The sequence below is a fragment of the Drosophila rhopaloa genome, unplaced genomic scaffold, assembly GCF_018152115.1.
Source record: "Drosophila rhopaloa isolate 14029-0021.01 unplaced genomic scaffold, ASM1815211v1 contig_2, whole genome shotgun sequence".
Lineage (NCBI taxonomy): Eukaryota > Metazoa > Arthropoda > Insecta > Diptera > Drosophilidae > Drosophila > Drosophila rhopaloa.
In genome coordinates this window covers 8569744-8591672 of record NW_025335083.1, presented here as the reverse complement: position 1 = coordinate 8591672, position 21929 = coordinate 8569744, and the positions used below count along the sequence as shown (strand labels likewise).

The 21929-nt window shown below is 42.3% G+C and overlaps 2 protein-coding genes across 2 annotated transcripts; one reads left to right on the top strand and one right to left on the bottom strand.

Moving 5' to 3' along the window:
• Positions 1-739: 739 nt before the first annotated feature.
• Positions 740-10228, top strand: LOC108042858 (esterase E4). The gene is made up of 5 exons (XM_017121328.2): positions 740-861; positions 6765-7016; positions 8151-9172; positions 9234-9678; positions 9805-10228. The coding sequence occupies exons 1-5, from the start codon at positions 740-742 to the stop codon at positions 10034-10036; spliced, it is 2073 nt and encodes a 690-aa protein (XP_016976817.2). The 3' UTR covers positions 10037-10228.
• An 8310-nt stretch (positions 10229-18538) lies between these two features.
• On the bottom strand, positions 18539-20464 carry LOC108042867 (juvenile hormone esterase). The gene is made up of 4 exons (XM_017121343.2): positions 19577-20464; positions 19310-19523; positions 18806-19259; positions 18539-18747 (listed from the first exon to the last, which is right to left on the bottom strand). The coding sequence occupies exons 1-4, from the start codon at positions 20462-20464 to the stop codon at positions 18561-18563; spliced, it is 1743 nt and encodes a 580-aa protein (XP_016976832.1). The 3' UTR covers positions 18539-18560.
• Between the last annotated feature and the right edge of the window lie 1465 nt (positions 20465-21929).

Here is a 21929-nt window from a genome sequence, read left to right as displayed (position 1 = left end):
ACTTAGTGATAAAATCTTTTTATAAAAATATATGTTCCAAAACGAAAGAAATAGGAATGATAAAGTTTATAGCTTGTTTATAATTTTGAGCATTTATTGTGTTTTTAAACAACGAATTTTTCATTAATATTCCAAAAACATCTTATTGTCAGTATGATTAAGTCTGATGCTAAAAGGTATCGATTATCAAAATTTATTTAAAATATTAAACTATTCCTAAATTCAATAGATGGTTGCAACATTCTCATGAGGCAATGTATATCTAACGGAATACTTCTCACGATCTCAAAGGCGATAAAAAATTAAACGCTTGCAAAAAAAACCGTAATGTCGGGATAGCTATATCTCCAAGCTGAGATCAGGGAAAACGTTGATCGTAAAACACAATTTAGCACGCAAAAAACGGAAACCGTAAGGAAGAAATCCTGTGAAGGAAACCAACCCCTAGAAACCCAAAAGCAAATGTCATAACTCAGGCATATGAATGAAGCAAAGTTGGCAAACAAATTCCTTGGGCCCCTCGGCGATCTTAAGTCAGAGATAAAGGAAACAAACATAATCATTAAGATGCCGAAAGGGTGAGGAAACTCCATAATTTTCACACTTCCACATCAAACCTAAAGCCATGCAATTATGACACGAACTGAGCGAGCAACCCGCGGCGCCTTTCTGGCAAGGAGTCGCCCAAAGATCAGGATCGTAGCACGCGATATGAACTCAAAGGAGTAATCCTTTGACAATGGGAAAGGGTGCGCCGAGCGGGGATCGAGAGGCGTTGACACGGAAGAAAGTCATGACGTTGCATATTATGAAGCTGCCGGGAAAGGACATCCTACCTGGTCCCAGATTCCCGGACTCAAGGTGGGTGTGGCCCTTTAATGATGCCCGGAATTAACTGTTCCATTTCAATTACGAGAGATCACTTTCCAATCAAATTTATTTGACACTCTCTCTGCGGGGGATGTGTGGAAAGTAGAACTCTTTTCTTCCCCATCAGAACTCGGTCCGATTGTGGCCATAAAATTCAACCAAAAATTACGCATAAATGTCATCGTAAATTCCGCATCTACCCTATTCGTCTGCGGTGTCGTGGGAAGTTACGCCCCTGGCAGACAAATAGGATAGATGGCTCTGGTCTGAAGGGATTTGGCCATGGATTAAAGCGATTGCCAAACATATGGCCATGGACATTCACAATATGTGAGTGCTCAAGAGATTTTTTCACGCACTGAACTTTACAACCTTTCGGATCGAAATGTTAAGAGCCGTATTTAATGATTATGAATATATTAAGTTAATATTAAGTTAATAGGAAAGCCTATTGCAAACAAATTTGTAAGTTTATATACTTTATAAGTATCAGTCGAGAAGTGAAAAAATTTCTAAGCAAACATTTGGTGTCATTAATACAATGGTTAAAAACCGAATTAGTTTACATGGCCTGTTTTCCACCAAAATGTTATTTTATATTTTTTATATTCCAGATGCTTAAGGGAAACTTTCGAATACCCGGCATAAAGACTGGTAGTCATCGATCTGTCAGATCATTACGCTGCTTTATTTCAATACAACCCCTCTCTTTAGCCGAGAGCTGAGAAAGTTTTCCGCTTTCCTTTTCATCCGGAAGCTTATCATCCATTGAGCATCTCGGACTCGTAGTCGAACAACAATTCGCAGCTAATTAAGTGGAACTTCCCTTGGAAAGTTAGAGGATAGGAAAAGTCAACTCCGCGCTGCCGCAATTAAAACCGCATATAGGAAATCATTCAATTGGCAACTAACGACGAGAAAATCCTAATACCAGATCCCAGAGATCCGATAAGGAGGCCAATGAGCAACTTAGAACAACCCCGTGTGAGTACAAGTCCCAGGATCGGATCATGGCAATGTTAAATTGTAAATGATTTAAAGCAAGTCTCATAATTTCTCATTGTTCATCTGGCATTTCCACAAACTGATAAATGAAACTGAAAACATAAACGACAACAACTCCAGGGACGCGGCGATTGGAGATCGAGTCAATGCGATAATACCTTTCACACTCCGCATGGGGCCCTAAAACAGGGGAGATCGCAGGCCCTCGATAGCGGACATCGGACATTGGACAGTGGTCCCTGAAAACGGAAAATTGAAATGTAAAGGCGGCTCAAAACACTCACCGAAATTCGGGACTAAATACCAGGCCCAATCGCTCGGACAAGTGATCTCCCGATCGTCGGCTAAGTAGCTTGGCTCACTAATCTGTCCAAACAAACTGAGGTCGGGTCAAATGAGTTGAGTTGAGTTGAGGTCAGGTGTGTGTGCTGTTAATGGGCTTACATCTAGGGAATATTTATTTTCACACTGATCCATTGTCCCTGCCTCATTGTCCACTATTCCACTGCATATGAAAAGGATTACAAGCCATAACAAAATATTTTCATATTTTCCCACGTTTTATATTTTTTCGCCCAAATTCTTTCTCGTGCATATTATTTGCATTTGTTTTGTGTTTGTGGAAATTAAGGCATTGGATTACATGATTTCAACAAACATTCTCCCACAATTCATAGTGAGATACCCGCATTCCTTGTCCTTACTGGAATTTCTACAAGCCCCGGAATTGTTTTGATTGTTTAGAAACGCGTGGCATTTAGCGGCCTTTTACTAAAACAATTTCCCAGAATCCAGGGCAAATAATTTTCGAATGTGCAATCAAAGTCGCAATAAATTGTGGCCAAGAAAAGAAATCGACAGTTCCTGGCAAATCTTCACACCGTAAAAAATATAAGATTTGTCACACTTGCCGCAAGCGACAAAACGATTCGCGCTACGCAATAAAATGTAATTAGTAAACTCTCTATCTCGGTGGAATAAAAAACCCAAAGTCTAAACTGTAAAATTTCAGGTACTTCAGTTAAAAAACACGATAATTCGACATGGCGACGACACTTCAGCCCAAACAAAGATGCCCAGACAAAGGACACACGTACAGGGATACAGAAAGGGACAAGGGACAAGGACACCCCTCTTCACAAAATAAAAAACCACCCGATCCTCTGGCCAGGGTAGCCTCGAAGATCTAACGCTGCTTACTCAAGCGCAAAAGCGAAACTTGGGAAAACAATCGAGAAGCAGTTGAATTGAAAAATTTTACAATTTTAAAAAATCAAATGGCAAATAAAGTGGCAAGTTCCTCTCGCAGAATTCCGGCTGGTCGTGCGCCGCGTGTCGAATGCTGTCAATATTTCCGGTGTGTCTAATGACAAACGCATGTTTACACGAGTGCGAACACATCCGGACGGTGGAGTAACTCTCTCCTTTCCTTTATTTATTCGCGACTGATTGCGAAGGCCGGGCTTCCAGGAGTATTTCACGGACATCAAGGACCCGTGATTCGCGCAGGCAGACGGCAATTAAGTGGATTTACTCAAGCGTTTGCCTTTATTCGATGCGGCAATTTATAAATGATGGGCGCGATCTGTCGATGGGGTTGATGATGAACGATCCTGTGGTGTTGTAAATCCCTAAATGAATTTACAGATTAGTTTCAAACTGCCAGTATAGGAGGCAACGACCTGAGCTAGTCCCATTACAATCATTTAGCAACACAGCCAGTGCCCAAAAAGTTTATTCAACTGCATTTGAATGTCAATTAGCTTAAATTGCTAGTTGTGACTTACAACGAACGATGGCTATTAACACGCACGCCAAAGCAGCCAAAGCAATCCACCAATTAAGGGGCAGTCAGAAGATCCGTAACACAAGAATTACCATCAACATCAACATCAGCAGCAGCATTAGAATGCGAGTGCATTCACCTCGGGATCGCCAAAGATCTTTTATTAGGGGGTAAAGCCGAGAGCAGAGTCAGCTCAATAGCATTTGATTTGCGTTGTGTATGGTATATGTATATGGTATAAATTCGAACTGATGCCCGGCTTCCGCTGCTCCACAAACTCCGTCGCACTCAATTTAATTTAATCAAATTTTCGTCTGCCGAGGGTTCGGCTCTATAACTATTTTCGGGGTGCCATTGCCTCGTTCTTGTAATTATTAATAATATTTTCGGAGTGCTATACTCCTCGAACTGATGTGTTGTGTTGTGTGCACATAAAACGCAGTCATAAACAAAATGGCTGCAAAGTTGTTTATTCATATCGGGCACATAACTTCAATTAATCTCAATTAAGTGGCAAATATTCCGATCTCATGTCCGAGGAAACTTTCGTTTTAGGGTTCACTTAGCCCTTTCCGAGTTTGTTTATTGTGATTGGGGGTAGAGCCACTGCCACCGAAACCAATTGAAGGTTTGCCCTAGGCCTTGGGCACATCAATTCCTATTGTAAAACCCGAAAATTTGAGTAGGAGGAGTTTTTTGCTTTCAAGTTTCCACTTTATTGGCATGTTAGGGCTATAAAAAACATTGTTAATTTTATGGAGTAAGAGGCTTTCATTTAATGGTCATAATTGCCAAAGAATTATTAAGTAGTCAACCGGTTTTTGGAATTTTAAAGTTTCATGAATATAAAGTCCTTCTAATATCTACTTAACCTTACATTTTCAGAATTTAATTAATATCAATAAAATAAAATAAAAATAATGCATAAAAAAAAAAATAGAAAATTCGAATAAATTAAAAAGAATATAAACTAAATTCAAACATATAGTTTTAATGTATGTTAATAGTAAAGTATTTTTAAAACCAGTTCCTAAAAGGCTTGCCAATAATTTTAAACTTTTCTCTGCATTCGATTTCCATTTTATAAAAATTGATGTGATCTCGGAGATATCTGCCTGTGAACATCTAGTAATGTTTTTCGATAGGCAATAGTATTTACTTAATCATGTTAATAAAGTTTGAATATAGCAACGGATAAAACCATATTGCTGTCCTCCTGAAAGAAATAAAGTAGTAATTAAAAACTATTGTGTTTTGTATTCAAATTTGTTTATTTTTTTTCATATTTAAACATATTTAACTAAGTATTATTTTGTTATGATTGTAAACTATTTTGCTTTGAATATAAATTGTATGGCTACATTGTTGTTTAATGATTGGATCACTTAAATTATTAGAAATTAGGGTCTATTTACCAAACAATCGCGGAGCAATAGTGTGAAACTGAAATTGTAGGGACGGTAAGGAAGGTAAAACCCCTTTCTTCAGGAACTCGAGCGTTTCTTAACCCTCGTCTGGCGCAAATAAGACGTCACTTTGATTACAATACCACAAAGGTCTGGAGAGGAGGGCAACCCTAGAAGTAATACTCCACTCGGATCCTGCGAGTCCTTCAGGGCTTTTTGTTATTTGTTTCACATTCGGGGCATTTGCTCACTTCAGCGAGTCCGGCGATCTCTCAGAACTTTTCATTTTCCTTTTCCCCCGTATTGATTACAGAAATATGTTCTTACTGCACTCGGCGATTAGAGGCAGCAAGATGTTAATGCCAAACTGAACCCTTGGCCGGCACTTTTGTGCTCAAATTATCGCATTATGCTCGTATGCTCGAGTATGCAAAGCATTCCCCGATATTGGTCTATTGTTCCGCTATCAGTTATGCAAAATGCCGGAGACCTCTCCCCTTTGTCCTGCCCCTCGCCTTTGTCGGATTGCGATAATTTCCATCTTTAAATATTCATTACAAGACGGCCACGTCTGGGTTTCCCTATCGCTTTGATTGATTACTCAAGTGGTTTATCGTGTGCGGCAATTGTTGCTTTCCTTGAATTTCCCTCGTCTTTGTTCTGCGGACTGTGAATGGGATTTGGATTGGATTTGGAATTGCCCTTCGACTCAGCGAGGGGCGTGGCGTTTCTTTCATTCTCCTGGAGCAAAGAAACCCACAAGGAGGCCTGCATGTTGGTCACTTGAGAGTTGCGACTGTTTCCATTCGGAATGTCATCTAATAGCTGAGCCGGTTATTATTGAAATATCTGCGAATTTGCATGGCTGAGCATGGCTGGTTTTTCTAGTGTTCTCCGAGGCAGCTGCAGGAAAATTTCGCATATGCGGAATTAATGAAATCGATCTTTTAATTTCCCTTTGGGGGTGCGACTCTAGACCTCCAAGGGCGTGACCTCAGCTAAGTAGCTGGGAAGGCTAATTCGGAAATGTTGTACGAAAGATATTTGGCATTGCTATTCTATCGAAACTGTTTGAAGTTCAGCTTTCTTATTTTCGAGACATTTGTATTAATAATAGCCACATTTCTTGCCACATCTTGAAATTGTAAAACAATATTGATATTAAAACAATTGATTCTTGTTGTTTATTACAAATTAGTAGCTCTAATGAACTTTTTGTTTTTTAATATTAGGTGAGTGCAAATATTCTAGAAACCCTTTGGCAAATAACTTAGAAAAGTTGTAGTAATTGTAATCAGTTTATAACTCATGTCTTAAAATTGAAAATATAAAGTTAATTAAAAGACTTAGAGTGTTGTTCACCGCTGACTTAAAGAGTTTAGAAAGAGAATCTAATGGATCTTGGTATAAACATTTTGATAAGGTTTACATTCTTGTGCACTACGAGAAGATTTTGTATAATTTATCTCTTAATTCGTTCGAGATGTTAGATATTTTACCCGATCAATCTGAGCTGGTATTCTATAACCATGAAGAGTAAATAGAAGCTACTACTATGAAAATCTAATATATCTTGGTATAAACAGTTTTATAAGGTTAAACAAGAAAGATTATTTTATCACATATCTGAATTCAGTCGAGATATGATATATATAACTTCATAAATCTGGTATTCTATAACCATGAAAACTTAATAGAATCTCCCACTTAACCCCACAACATCTGTCCGCGATGCGTGAGAAATTTTTGCATGTCTGGAGCTGCCCGGCGACGTCATCAAGCCACAGGAAGCTGCAGCAGCCTGCCACAAAGGGTACACAAAGAGCCCTCAAGTGGCACAGTTTGAGCTTCCACGACGACGACGACGATGATGATGATGATGATGACGACGACTATGTCTGTCAAGAGGCCACTCATATATTTGCAACAACTCGAGTGGCTCCGACCAGGTCGAACTGGGATGGGCAGGGTGGTTTCCTCCGAGTTGCGATCCTCCCGTGGTGCTGCGGTGTGCACATGCGCACTCAAGTGTCCGGAATATTGAGCTCCGCTCCTCAGGAGCGGCACCAGATTGTCGCAAATTCGTTTTGGGGAGCGCAAATTGTTTCAATTTCGAGTTACGCTACTCGGCGATGTGTGAAAATTGTTTTTTTTTTTCACTGGCTTGCGGCAATGAGAGATGTGATCTCCGAGGGAATATTAATATTCATTGTGGGTTGGATTTGAAGATCATCTACATCTACTTCCTGGCACAATTAAAAGCAGTCGCAATTAAGGGAATTCATTTCAAAAAGGTCATTGTGGGATTTCCTTCGCCGCCATCATATTCAGTTTTCAATCCAACTGAAAAGGAGAACTCGAAATCTCCCAGAGCTCGAGTAATTACCACTCGGCTTGTGTCAATCAAGGGAACTGTTATATCGTGGGTAGTTTTAATTGAATATTACAAGAGGGATGTGCATTAATAAGGAAATCAATTTAAATCTCAGTCGCTGGCATGAGAAAAACTAAACTGGAAACTCTAAAAAATCTGCGGGCGTAGGATCCGATCCACGACTCACTACCAATCGGTGGTGCAAATCAGGGTGATGTGTCTAACGGCTGCCAAAGCCGAACCCAAATTCAAACCCAAATCCAGAACAGAACACAAAATCTTTCAATGAAGCAATAAGTTTCAATTGAATTGGAGTTCAGTAATTAAAGTACAAGGTCATGATTTAACAGATTGAGAGAGAACGAAATAGTTGGTCTAATCTTCTGTTTATTTTGATTCAAACTCAGGCCAACACGAAGTTTAATCTTGACCAACTAATCGATCAAGTTATCTCTAAGTGGTTTTTGAGATAGTCCCAACCGAAGAAGTAGAAACCGTGCGAAACCTGCAGTTCCGCTGAAATACTCTTAACATGCGGGTGCGCACTGCGCACCACCAAAAAGGGGAAAACTAATAAAATTGTTGCGAAAACATAAGCGGACTCTGAGAACCACACAAGATTCCCACAGAGCATTTCTCATTGGTATGATTGAAATAGAATATTTATATCTATATATTTTTGATCCTTACTTTATTCCATTATTTGTAGAAAACCGAAAATGGCTTGTCTGCTTCAGGTTATTTCTATTTTACTTGTAATTTCAATAGGCTTAACCACAAGTGTGACTTTTATTGGAGATGATCCTGTGGTAGAGCTCTCCTTGGGTAAAATTCAAGGAGGTACAATGAGAAGTTTCCAGGGCAAGACAATTTACGCCTTCAGAGGAATACGATATGCACAACCTCCAGTGGGTCAGCTTAGGTTTGCCAATCCCCTTCCTGAAAAAGTCTGGGGTGATGAGGTCTTCAAGGCAACATCCGATGCCCTTGTGTGTCCACAACCAGGAATTACCTTGTTTATGAGTGAGGATTGCCTTAAACTAAATGTTTTTACTAAGAACTTTGAGGACAAGCTACCAGTAATCGTTTACATCCACGGAGGAGCCAATGTCCTGGGAAGTGGACACAGCACCTACGAGGCAGGTCCTCAATACTTACTAGATCACGATGTGGTTTTTGTGGCCTTCAACTATCGCCTTGGAGCCCTGGGATTTCTCAGCACCAATAGCAGCGATACGAGGGGAAACTTCGGCTATCTAGACCAAGTGATGGCTCTACAATGGGTAAGAGATCACATATCTCACTTCGGTGGTGATCCAGATATGGTGACTATTTTGGGAATGAGTGCTGGCTCAATGGCAGTCAGTCTGCACTTGGCCTCGCCCCTTTCCATAGGTCTCTTCCATCGGGCAATCCTCATGAGCGGTTCGGCCACCAATCTCTTTGGTATAGATAACCTTTTTTGGACACGAAAACTGGCTCGTGAATTGGGATGTCCCATGTATGATCCCACGGATGTGGTGGAGTGTCTACGGAATGAGACCTGGGCACGCATCGTGGAAGTCTGCAAAGCATGGGAAACCTATCAGTTTGTAAACATGAAGTGGAACTACGAGGTCGATGGGCACTTTCTACTCACGCATCCTACGGAACTAATCGAGGAGGGAAACTTCAACAAGGTACCTTTACTGATCAGTTACACGGCCAACGAACTGGATTACACAGCCAATGGTGAGGTGAGGGGTAATTTTATTTAAATATATTTTATAAATAATTTTACTGATTTCTGAAGTTCACTTGGAAAACGATCATTTACTTCACGACCTTGACTCAAACTTTGTGGAGTATGCTCCGGAGTTGTTTCTCTACAAACAAAATGCAATCATTGGTCAACGACTCAAGGATTATTACCTGGGTACTACTGGTATTAACTCTGAAAACATTGAGAAATTCGGAAGGATCTTTTCCGATGGAATCATAGGGCATGGTGTCCACCGTTTGGTCCATCTGGCCAAAAACTTTACTCCAGTTTATTACATGCGCACGGATTACGTGGGTGAGCGAAGTATCTCAGCTCCTCTGAATGAGGAAAATAAGACCGTGGGAGTGGGTCATGCTGATGATCTGCAATATGTGATGCCAGGTTTTTGGTATGGCTCCATTATGGCAGAAAATCACACGGATATTTTCATGATGGAGCGATTAACCAGCTGGCTTACACACTTTGCCAAAACGGGGTAAGTAACTTAAAGTATAAGGGTTTTGTATTATTAAAACTGTGAAAAATGTCTTGGAATTTCAATTAAAAACATATGGTTTTCATGGTAAACAATAAAATCGATTAAATTGTTCCATCTTTACAGGACACCCCTAAATACTAGCGATTTATGGCCGCCTTGCAACGCGACGGACTTGAAGATGCTCTACAACGGGGTGGTGACCCAGGTGGGTTCTCTGGCCTACTCCGATCGATATGCCGTCTGGGACGAACTGTTTCCCACGCCCGCCCGGAGCGGAGGCGCTGCCTGGAAAGTGGGCGTGGCAGTCGCCGTCGCCACTGGTGTGGCCTCCCGGCTCATCGGAAAATTAATGTAGCAATTAGGTGTGGAAAAAGCTTATCAATAGGCCGTTTAGATTACGCTAATGACCTTAGAGGTTTGCTCGCTTAGCGAGTTTGCTCTTGGCTCGCTCTTGCAACTATTTACTTTGATTAATTAATCAACAAAGGCGTGAGATTTTTCCCATTTCCACTGTGAGCCTTACTCTCCGTGGGGCAATTAGTCTTTGGCCTGGAGCGGATTGGGGCAGCTTAAATACACATTAATTTGTCTTTAAATGTTTCTGACTTGGCACGGTTTTTTTGGGGGGCGGTTCCCAGCTACTCTGACCCTTTTGAGCTTTGAATTATTGTAATTGTCAGGTTGGCACATGTGAAAACAAAACCGCTCTGATTCCAGCCTCCCCCGGCGTTCAAATCGGAGGTCTTATCCCATTACACAGATGCGCTGCTATTGACATTTACGATTTGCTCTTGCGTAAAATTGCCAAACAATGCGATGGGATACAAAAGGATTATCGCCTGCCCCGCCCTTTTTTTGGGGTGGTTGGGTGAGAGATGACAGACTACTCACCATGGTTAATAATTATTTTCAGTGGATTTTAAAGTTGCAAATAAACATATGTTTAAAGGGTAGAGTTCTTTAAGGCAATGACAAATTTAGAACAAGAAATTCTTCACGCTCTACACTCATTAGCACTCATACTCATTGTGGTCAAGTTCCAAGTTTAACCATCTCACAACCACAAAGAACACACACACAGACATGCAAAGTTGGGCCAAAGAAAATATGGAAAATTAACTTGCTAACTTGTACCATAGAAATATGAGGGGCAAAGGCAAACAGTTGACTAAGTATACGCATTGTGCCTTATTCCCCTTTGGGACATACATAACCCACAAAAAGGTGGGCAAGTCAACTTGACAAAGTCCCCGACATGACCTGGCATTTGGTGACATGACATGAATGACAATGAAAATGGGCAAAACATTTGCAAATTTTAATTAAATTTTCTTTAACATTAACACATAAAATTGCGCCCTTCAACCGAGATTGATCGTTAAAGGGTGAACACCTTTCGTATTTGGCAGCTGGAAAACGCGGAAAGAGTTGTGTGCCGAGTGGAAATGGATATGGAGTGGCTTTTGTGACTCAATTACAATAAGTCTATTAAACTTGTGTCTGCGGCTTGTCTAGACAACACACCGATCGTCCAAGGATCGAGGATCGAGGATGCGACCCCGATCAGTCACAATGTCTCCTGTCTAGGCCACAATCGAGAATCGAGCATTGAGCATTGAGCGTTGAGCGCGTGCCCCTTTTGACTTTGGCTGGTTCATTGTGGGCCTCTAACAAAACAGAAACAGATCTCAAAGGTGAGGGTATGGGATCGTGACGATGATGATGATGATGCGAAGGTGTTCCAGCTGCCGATTCGGTTTGTGGCAGCGTCTCGATTTCACTTTCGCTACGCCTGCGCCATGGTTTTTCGATGGAAAACCTGGCCTGGTCCCGATCCTTGCTCTTTTTGTGACGCATCATCATCATCCCCCTCAACCCCCTCGCATTGTGGGTTTGATTACGTTTTTATTGAGCTCACAAAAGGAGTAAACACATTTTGAAGTAGCGCCAAGGATCGAATGCTTTATAGGCTTGTCAGCGGTTCTGTCTGGTCCTGTCTGCAATGCTCGTTCCCCGTTTATGCGTTCTGTCAACATATCGGATTACGCCCCCGGCCGATTGCAGGCCCATAATCGCTAATGACAATACAAATTGAGAGTGCCGGTTGGGAAGTGGGGAAGGATTCGATTCCATCGGGAGACAGGGCGATGTCGACCAGAGCAGCGCTTTGTTATGCATGTTTTCTGGGAAGACTCAGGCCACTTTGTTGGACAACACGCACGAAAGTATTTTATTTTGGCTGCCCTTCTCAAGTGAGTTCGGTTTGGTTTGTTTGTGGGGTTGCGATCGAAGGCAGACCAATTGATTGGTATTCGTGGAAGGATCTGCTCGGACAGAGCTTTGACCACAATGGAGTCTCTCCTGGAAATCAGTTTTCACTTTCCCAACAACTCCATTAATTTCCCCCACCTCGATGGCGCCTACGATCTCGACAGGCAGCCTTTCAATCTGACATCTACTTCTCCTACCCTGCTCTGCGGTTAATTAAATATTTATACAAATCCAAATCGCTGTGATTAATGATTGGTCGATCCTTCCCGCACTTGCAGCAAATGCCAGGCTATTGCGACCGACATCAAAGCGACTGGAAAAAGGACACTCGTATCTGTTTGTTTTGGGTGAAAGTGTTCACATCAAACGACCTTAAAATTAATTGTCTTTCCCCTTTTTCCACGTTTTAGTTTTGGGGAGAGTGGGGGTCGAGGGCCGATGCACAACTTGATTATTCGATAACCAAAATACACGGCTCACATATGAGCCAGCCACACAGAAAGTGCCCCATTGTCTCGCTGTCTATCTCAGGCTACTCCAAGTTCCAAGCTGCTTTGTGTGTGGTCGCAGCCTGAGTGTCTTTTGTTGTTCGCTCCGATATATCGTTGTCGCTTTTGTTTGAAGACCCGGCGACAGAAACACGTCGGTTAAAAGGAGCGGAGCAATCATAATTATGCATGTTTGGGCTCTGTTGTTAATAGAGATGTTAGGGGACAGAGCGGAGGACCACCCTCGCTCCAGATTTATGATAATCAAAGTCAATTCGTGGATATTTCATAATCGACCCTTCTACTCTTAGAAATACCATAGAAAAACTACCCACAAATCAATCGAGTGCAACACCCACTTTCGGTTGAGATTGCGATCTTTTGCACCCAATTCGAAGGCCATAAAAAGCGCAGCCACCCAAGTGGGCAAACCATCCAAATAGTCGCAATCATTACAAGCGCGTTAAGTGCCACTTCCCCTCTTCCGTGTCCTTTGCAAATATTTGTTTGCAGTTTTCCGATACGCGACTCCTGTCACTCCCCCCTCCTCCTGCCTCTAATCCTATTCCGGCTGCTGTTGTCAGATGTGATTATTAATGTGCTTTAAATAATGAAAACGAAACAACATCCGAGAGTGGCACCCTCAACAATCGACCGAAATCGGAAATCAGTGCGCCCTCCAACGTATGCTAGTTGTCACAAGGGTGCGACGCTTTCCCAGATCCAGGATTCAGGATACAGGAGGCAGGAACCAGGAATAAACCGAATGCCAGAAGGACCAACTAATGAGTGTAAACAACGGATGGATGCCGGAAAAAATACAGCAAACAAACTGCCACAAACTGTTTGATTTGTCGCTCAGGACTAATGAAACCAAACATTAGCGAGCCCAGGACACCCTGCCCTCCGCTCCCCTCCCCTCCGCCCTTTTTCAAGGGAAGATAGCTCGGAGGACTTGGTCCTGAACTCGGGGGTTGCCTCTGCGGATTGTTGCAATTTTTTGCCGTCCATGAAAGGGATGTTGCTAGAGTGTGCACTGGCAAAAAATGCTTATATGTATCCACTAACTTAGAGAACTATTCATTGAAATTTTACGGTTTTGTTAAAACAAATGTAATATTCTGTTACTGGCTCATTTCTACATCATATTCCCAAATATTTATTTGCAGCATAAGACACCAGAATATTTTCCATTCGGATTGTTGTGTCTTTTTCAGTAAATTTTATCTTAAAAATATGTTTTTAGTTTTTGGGCAACATTAAATAACATTTTGCATGTCAACTTATATTATTCTACCGGTTTATAAACCTTACAAAACTATTTTTGTACTTAAGCAAAGTTATAAGGTCATGTAGTATCTAAACTCAACTCAAAATGTTCGTGTTAGTCAGACAATTATTTTAAATTTCCAGGACATACTATGCTACTTTTGTGTTGATTTTAATCAGTAAATTATTCTTTATTAAAATTTTGCACAATTTAAAAATTATTTCTTCAAAGAAAATTGTTTTTATTAAAGGTACTAAATTTGTACCACTTGAAAATGCGATTTCTTGTACTACATCTTGTTTGTTCCCAGTGTAGAGTGCAGAGTGTTTGGCCTGGCAATGGGTTCCTGTAAGTTGATTACGTGGTTGACGTTGACACTGAGCTACAATATGAGGGCACGGAATGCGGCTGCATCTATGTACTCCTCTGGCTGCTTCTGCGGCAGCTGTCTTCACGTGAATTGCAGTCGAGGCGATGGGACGCCCAACTCTTCATCACCTTGCGGCACCTTGTGCTGGATGGATAAAGCTACGTGATCGCACTGGCTAATGCTCCTCCTCGGTAGCCACCTGGGGGTGTGGGCTAAATATAGCGCCAGTCAAGGGTCAGGGCTTCAGAGCAAACAGAGCACATTGGGCAAACGGAGCAACTGTATCTGAAATGGGAGCTGGAGGTGAAGTAACCGGTACCGAACTCGTGGGAAACTCTATTGAGTGGCATGCGGGTGTGGTTTTCCTTCTGCGAGTGTGTTTTGGCCACAATTAATGAAATTGTATTTTGTGCTACAATTTTGTGTGATTAATAGTCCGAATTCGGGGCTTGGAATCTGGGAAATGGAAATGAAAATGCTCTGTGGGCCGGCGGCGCATCGCGATGCACTTGTTCTAATGAACTCCATCGACTGGTTACAGCAGGTATGTTATTGAGCAATTAGCTAAACGATCCACTAAACTGTTGACAGTCAGTCTGGGTTCTCCAACATCAATCAGAGCTGCAACTTTCACATGGATAGAATACAATTTGTCATCGATTAGTTGGTTCTACTGCCCACCAGTAGAATTTCTGACATGCTCATTAAAGTTTATCGGAGAATTTTCAGGAAAAGCAGAGTAGAGGAGAATAAAACAAATAACTGGAGGGCTGAGGAATGCGAGGGCTTTCAAGGCTCATAAAACTTCAGATCCCCATGAAAGGTTCTCGAGTCAGGGGATTCCCATTAGGCAATCCACCCCTCTGTCAGTTAGTCAATAAGCGAGACACCGTGCAACACGATCCATCATCGCAAGTCGAAAGCTGCAGAAAACGAAAACTATTATTGAAACCCGATGCCGCGATGACAAGAGACAACCAAACAGGGCTCACAGATATCTGACATCCGAGGAGATGAAATGGGGGAGACTAACTGACAGATCATCGGTACTGGCCCACAGCATGGGATGATAATGATGGGATGAGGCGGACACAGCTTGCGATCGGCACGCGACTTTTCCAAGCTGCCACTTCAAATGGTTTCCAATAAGCGGCGCCGCAGGATCATGACAGTTATTAAAAACTCAGGCAGGATATTCCACCTAGCCCCCCACCCCGTTGCTAATGGCTTTCTCGCCAGCTTATCAGCATATTTCCATCGACTGCTGATGGATCGCCCACACGCCGCACGCAATTGTCTGTTAAATGTTTTTCACTCTTCATATTTTCCATTTTCCTATTTTCCCTATGCTAATATTTCGGGGGAAAGTCGGAGGAGGTGGTGCATGCCATGCACCATAAACTCGAATAATGCCAGCATGAGGCACATGCCTGGAGTTTTCTTATCAGAGTGGTTAAGTCAGGGGCTCCTAGTGGTAATTACCTATGTGGGTGATTTTAAGTAGTAGACTTTGGACAGAAGGCAAAACGGATTTCGGTGCAAAACACTGAGTATTACTAATATTTAAAAAATACTTGACAAAAAGGAAAATCTTAATTGAATAATTAAATATTAAAATCATTAATAAATCAATAAAATCTTCCATAAATCATAAAATTCTCAAAAAATTCATTTTATAGCAAAACATTTACTTCAAATTTTAATTACAACGTTATAATTTGGGACAAGTTAGTATGTTTTCAGAGTTTATCCCATAAACTGTAATACAATTTTTCAAACAATACAACAAATGGATACATTTTCGTGATCATTTATCAGTGCATCAGTGCATAACCAGTTTTCCATAACGTACATCAATAAATCATTCAAAGATAAATCAAAAATTTATTTGCTTTTGAAAGTTTGCACAACATGATAATATACTTTAATGAGTTATATTAACAAACATTTGATTTCCAAACATTCAATTAAACAGTCCTAATTTCATAACTTCAACTTTTTATAAATGAAAGATATTTGAATACCATATCGAGTAATGGCTGTGCGAATCTACTTTATTTTCACAAAAATTAAAGTCAAATTGTAATCGAATTTAAAATCACTCGGAATCCTCCAACTTTTCCCAACCCACTTGCACCTCATCCACTTCCAATCTGACTTCCCACACCCTCTGGTCGATGAAAATATGTCAATGCCTCCATCTGCTGAACTTAACCCAATAAATGCCTGGCATAGCTTTCGGCCGAACACAGGCTGCCAAGTGACTCATAAATTGTGGAGTGGAAGGCACATTATCCATCGCTGGATAAAGAGTTCATAGCCAAGGAGTAGAGTTTGCACATAGGTGGACACTTTCTGGATGCAATAGTTGTAGCCGTTGCAGTTGCAACTTCATCTGCTGCTGCTGCTGCCGCTGTCGTTGTTGTTGTTATTTATGAGTTTTGTGATGTTTGTGCAAATTTTTCTATGTAAGAGAGGACAACGGCAGAGCTTCGTTTGCGACCGGATCGCCTTTGTTTCGGCCGTTTTCGCGCCGTTTCGAACTGTGTCTCTCGGGCTTATCGCGCGTCAATTGCCAGACAACTTCATTGCCTTGGCCACAACTCGGCGAGATTCCTGCGCACTGATGTTGACAGCAGGAGTTCCAAGCACGCGTCTTGGGTATTTTCCTGGGACCTGGGGAAAACCACAGCCTTGCGGTTCGATGGGAGTCCTCGGCTGGCAATCTAATTACATTTTGTGGGCAAGCAAGCGCAGCGAAAATTCAACTGCTCTTTGAGCGATTTCCATCAGTCAATAAAACCTGGCCGTGGCCGCCGACACCAGGCCAACACCTCTACAGTTTCCAGTCGCAGCAGGAAACGCAGACACCTCTGGCCAAACTGACTGGGCCCCATCTGATATGATTTGGACCCTGGGGGCTTTGGGATTGGGTCTGCAGCGCTCTCACAACTTTATTTGCGCTTTGGCAGTTCGCGGAAATCGAAATCTACGGCGACGCTTGGCCCCTTGTCCAAATATTTCGTTGGAAATTGGAATGCCACAGCCGATCTGAGCTCACCCAATCCCACTGCCATTCCCACTCCTCCTGAAACTTTCCTCCTTTTTTTTGGCATCTAACAAATTATGGCACACAGACGGCAGCATATGCTCTCATTGCCGATCTCGATTGCTGATCTCTTTCTGGCTCCGCTGACAAGCGAAACAATTAAAACTAAAGTGAAAACGATCAAAATGAGCAACCCCGACATGCATTGATCTGCAGTCGACCGCATTCGGTTGCCTTGCAATTTGCATAAATTAATATATTAAAGTTTTTCCAACTGGTGGCACCCCCGCAGGACCAAAAGGACGAGGACGTGGCGTGACTCATGACGGACTCTTCAATTGCCAATTGGAAGGATGGATGGGTGGTTGGATCGGGATCGGGAGCGTCATGTGTTACCCGCTATGCTAATGAGCGGAGGGCAGGACACGAGCCACTCGAATTGGACGACTCCGCTTCTGACATTGTCATGCTCTGGAGCGGAACCAAACTCCGATAAGAGCAATAAAAACGGGAATACATTTGTGAGCGACCCACTAACGGCAAAGTGGATGAGGCCACGTTCAACATCACAGATGTGCGGTGGCAGCAATCGAGACTTCTGCGGAGGTGGTCTGCACTTAAATAAAATAATGAACAAAATATTGATATACAATAAAATAGTTAAAAATCAAACTTAGGCTTAAAACAAATGTATAGAATTTGTTTTACATCCATTTGTTAAGAAACTAAACCTATTTTCCCCAAAACGTCCGTAAATTACTCTCGTTAGGTTTTAAAACATAGTTTGGGTCAAAAGCTAATATTCTATATTTTTTTGTTGAATTTTGTATTATAAAGTATATTAAAACTATTAAAGTTTATTATATTGAAACTTGAAAGTCTTAAAAAAATTTCAATGGCTTTATAATTTTAAAGATTAGCATGAATTAGACAGACTTCAAACCACGAATTGCGATAAAAATATTTATGAATATTAAGTCAAAACATAATTTTAATAAAGAATGTCAGTGCCTACAATGTTTTTATTCAATATAAAAAGTCTACTCAGAATAAGTTAAATATTATAAAATATATTTTAAAACTTCAAAATAATATATTTCCATTTTTCGGACCAACATTGGAATTTAAAGCCCTTAAATTTCTGACAGTGCCTTTTCATGGCACGCGATCGACGACAACCCATAATGCACAACACGTAGAGCTGTTATCGGGTGCCGACTGTCGTATAATATATGCACCCACACAGCGATGACACGAAGACCCAAAACAACATTAAGGGGGAGGCTCATCAAATTGGAGAGTTGAAAATATGCCAATTGGCTTGTCACTTGGCAACTGAGCAGCAGCAAAAAAAAACAAAGTGAAGCAATTTAAATAAATATGCCTAGTGGCTTGTATTTGAAAAGTACAGTTGTGACAAAACATGATCCTTTAAACTTCCTTGGTCTGACGTCGCCAGTTGAGGGGGAAGAGGCGTTTCCAGATCTCGTAGCGTTCGGCATTGAGGTTCTCCTGCAGAGTAAGATGCTTTCCGATGTCTAGATAATACCGTTTCTTGAAGCTGAAAGGACGCCAGCGGATATCCCTCAAGGCCAAATCAGTGGGTTTATTGGGATCGCTGAAATAAAAGCCCTTTAGCTGGAAATTGAATTAACCACCTACCACTTTGCAATTACCCTTTATATGCAAAAGCAGAGAACATGCGGACCATAATGTCCACCATGCGAAATTCATCATCATCTTCTGTGAACATACGGCTGATCGAGGGTTCCACAAACAGATACATCAGATCGTCATGGTGAACCACCCCATAGGGTGCATCTTCTGGATAATAAATGTGACTTCTGGCACCCTGATACGCGAATCGGTAGTAGTAAACCTTCGTTGACCTGGCAGCGAGATGCACAAATCGATGGATTCCAAAACCAGTCAAAGAATCCGAGTAGAGATTGGACAAAGCCTCCAGCGAACTGTTAGCATCGATGGGCTGCTGCTGGAAGTAGTGATTCTTTAGCTCCAGGCTAATATTACCCGCTCGTGGATCACTCTCATTGTACATAAAAAAAACGGGGGCCAAGGAAGCGAAGTTCTCATTCAGGGCGCTCAACAAAGAAGGACTTTGGAGTATGGCTACAAAAGAGTCATTTTCAATAGGAAGCTATAACTTTGGACCTACTTACATAAGGCTGGGCCCACAAACTCATCCTTGGTCATTCCTGTAATGATGGGCACTTTCATAAAGTCATCGTTTTGATAGCTCTTTATGGGATCTTCCACCAGAAAGCGCTCCTGCCCAAAGTCCGGCTCAATAACAGGCTTCCACAGAATCAGAGGATTGTTCCTGTCGAACTCAAACATTTTTGGCAAGGTGTTTGCGTACTCCAAATAGTGTTTCTGGGAATTAGAATTTTTTAGGAAAAAGTTCGAAAGCAACTTAATAAGCTTACTCCTCTTAAGCAATCCACCATTTCGGTGACGTTCTCGGTGTGGCAATGGAGCAGGGTTGCCTGCTTGGTGGCCACATCTATCTGGTGATCGGGCAGAGACCACTGACCTGTGACTGCTCCACTCATCACGATGGCCTTGTGAAAGAGACCCCTCGACATGGGGGAAACCATATGCAGGGTCACCGCCATCGCTCCAGCTCCATAACCCAAAAGAGTAATGGAAGTGGGATCTCCTCCGAAGCGAGATATGTGCAGCTTGATCCAGCGGAGGAGCTGCACCTGGTCCTTGAGTCCCATATTTCCCGGGGCATCCCTGCTTCCGGTGGCCAGGAAACCCAGCGATCCCAGGCGGTAATTGAAAGTGACCAGCACCAGTCGGCGATCCATGAAGTACTGAGGACCCGCGAAGTTCTTGCTCTGACCGGACAAAGAGTAGAATCCTCCAGGATGGATGAACACGATCACCGGTCTTCGCACATTCGGCTGCGACTCGCTGGGCAGCTCCTTGGTGTATATATTAACGCGCAGGCAATCCTCGCTCACATCCCCACTAATGAGTCCCAGCTGTGGGCACTTGGGCCCATCGAAAGTGGCATCCAGCACATCGAACCACTGCTCCACAGGTTCTGGAGGCTGGAAACGAAGGCTATCCACCGGTGGCTTGGCGTATGGAATTCCACGGAAGGCATAGAAATTGCGACCCGATTGGGAGGGCAGTATGGTACCGCGGATCTTGCCCAGAGCTGTTGTGATAACCAGGTCGGAGAGCTCCTTGTTGCTCCCAATGGGGTCGTCCTCATCCGGTACAGCCTTGCCGAGATCCTCCTCACTGGCCTGGCCAGAAATAAGTCCACCGAAGAGCAGAACGAACCCGCAGAGACGCCACATTCTGCCAAGCTCCACGCGAGACTGTGGAGGCTGGGGCATCAGATCCCGGCTTTTATAGCCGCCGTTCTGGCTGGGATTATGTCACATAAAGTGCAGCAATTGATGCGATTCCACTGGCACACTGACATTGGGCGTTGTTCGCGATCTCTTCCCATATCCAATTGCCAGTTCGGTTCGTAGTTGGCGGCAATCCATAAATAACTTCCCACACACACCCATCTCAGAATTATCCCGACGACCCACGTTTATCTCGCCAGGAGCGGTTCTTTCTGTGCGCTCCAATTTTCCCACGTGAACTTGTTTGCGTGCTTGCGGCTTATTAGATTAGGTGTGTGCCGGAACAACACCCTAACCCTAACCCCGTTTTAACCTCGACGACCTCTACGAAAATTAGAGCCGAAAAGCGATCCTTAAATGCCCGCTAATGGCGTTTAATGGTGAGCACAAAAGGTGCGCAAGTCATAAACTTTGGCGAGGGCACATCCCTCGGCGGAGACCCCTGAGATATCGCCGAGATCCCGACCCGATGAAGTGTGTTAAGAGTTCCCATTGTGCTCGTCTTCCTTTCGATACGTTTGCTTCCTTTCTTCCGCTCCTTCAACTCGCCTTCCCTTCTCCGCAGTAATGTGTGCTAGATCAGACAAAGGCGTGCTAATTGGATTTATATTGGTCTTCGGGAAGAAAGGGAAATGGTAGCTGCTTCTGGCCAAGGGTCTCCGCCCAGGGCAGTGTGAAAATGCTTTGTTTTCCACTCTTTGACAAAGTAATCCAATAAATATACTCCGATCTTCAATGGGAACCAACTACTTGAAAAGGCGACTATTTCCAACATCCCTTCAAATATGTATCATAAATATAAGGGTTCTGATCGAACTTACTACAGTCTCTAGATGTTAAAAGTTTACAATGCTTTAAATTAAAGATCTTAATTTTTTGTATGTACAAAGCACGCAGTTTTAAAAGCATATAAATCAATCCACAGAGGGTTTAAAAATAACAGGGGCACTATCATATCTGGATTGCAGCCCTAAGCTGTTGAACAATTTTTCTAGCCATATTAAGTTATTCGAAATAATTTTTTATAACAAAACGAGGACGGAAGCTAACTTCGGCAAGCCGAAGTTTTTATACCCTTGCAGACTTTGCCGAAATTGCTAAAAGTGAAAAAATAGCGAAAGGAATAAGGTATACAAAAAAAACTAGATTTGCATTGTTTCAAGTCAATTGCTTTTATACTGCAAAAATGTCATATACAAATAGAAAAAAAGGGATACTTTCGCAGCCCTTAACAATTTTTCCTATCTCCTTTAAGATATACCCTTTCGAGGGGCAAGCGCTTTTACCCTAATCAAGATATGCGAAAATAAATAAGAATTGGAAAAATTTATGTTAGTAGCTTACACACAGCGCGAAATATTCTGATAATCATCAAATTTGGACCGATTTCACCCTATTGTTCCTATGG

Coding starts and splice junctions, on each gene's coding strand:
- LOC108042858 (XM_017121328.2), top strand. CDS start 740: ATGGGAAAGGGTGCGCCGAGCGGGGATCGAGAGGCGTTGACACGGAAG. Junction 7,017..8,150: donor ACTCGAGTGGCTCCGACCAG/GTCGAACTGGGA, acceptor CATTATTTGTAG/AAAACCGAAAATGGCTTGTC. Junction 9,679..9,804: donor ACACACTTTGCCAAAACGGG/GTAAGTAACTTA, acceptor CCATCTTTACAG/GACACCCCTAAATACTAGCG.
- LOC108042867 (XM_017121343.2), bottom strand. CDS start 20,464: ATGTGGCGTCTCTGCGGGTTCGTTCTGCTCTTCGGTGGACTTATTTCT. Junction 19,524..19,576: donor TGGTGGATTGCTTAAGAGGA/GTAAGCTTATTA, acceptor TCTAATTCCCAG/AAACACTATTTGGAGTACGC. Junction 18,748..18,805: donor TCTGCTTTTGCATATAAAGG/GTAATTGCAAAG, acceptor CTTTTATTTCAG/CGATCCCAATAAACCCACTG.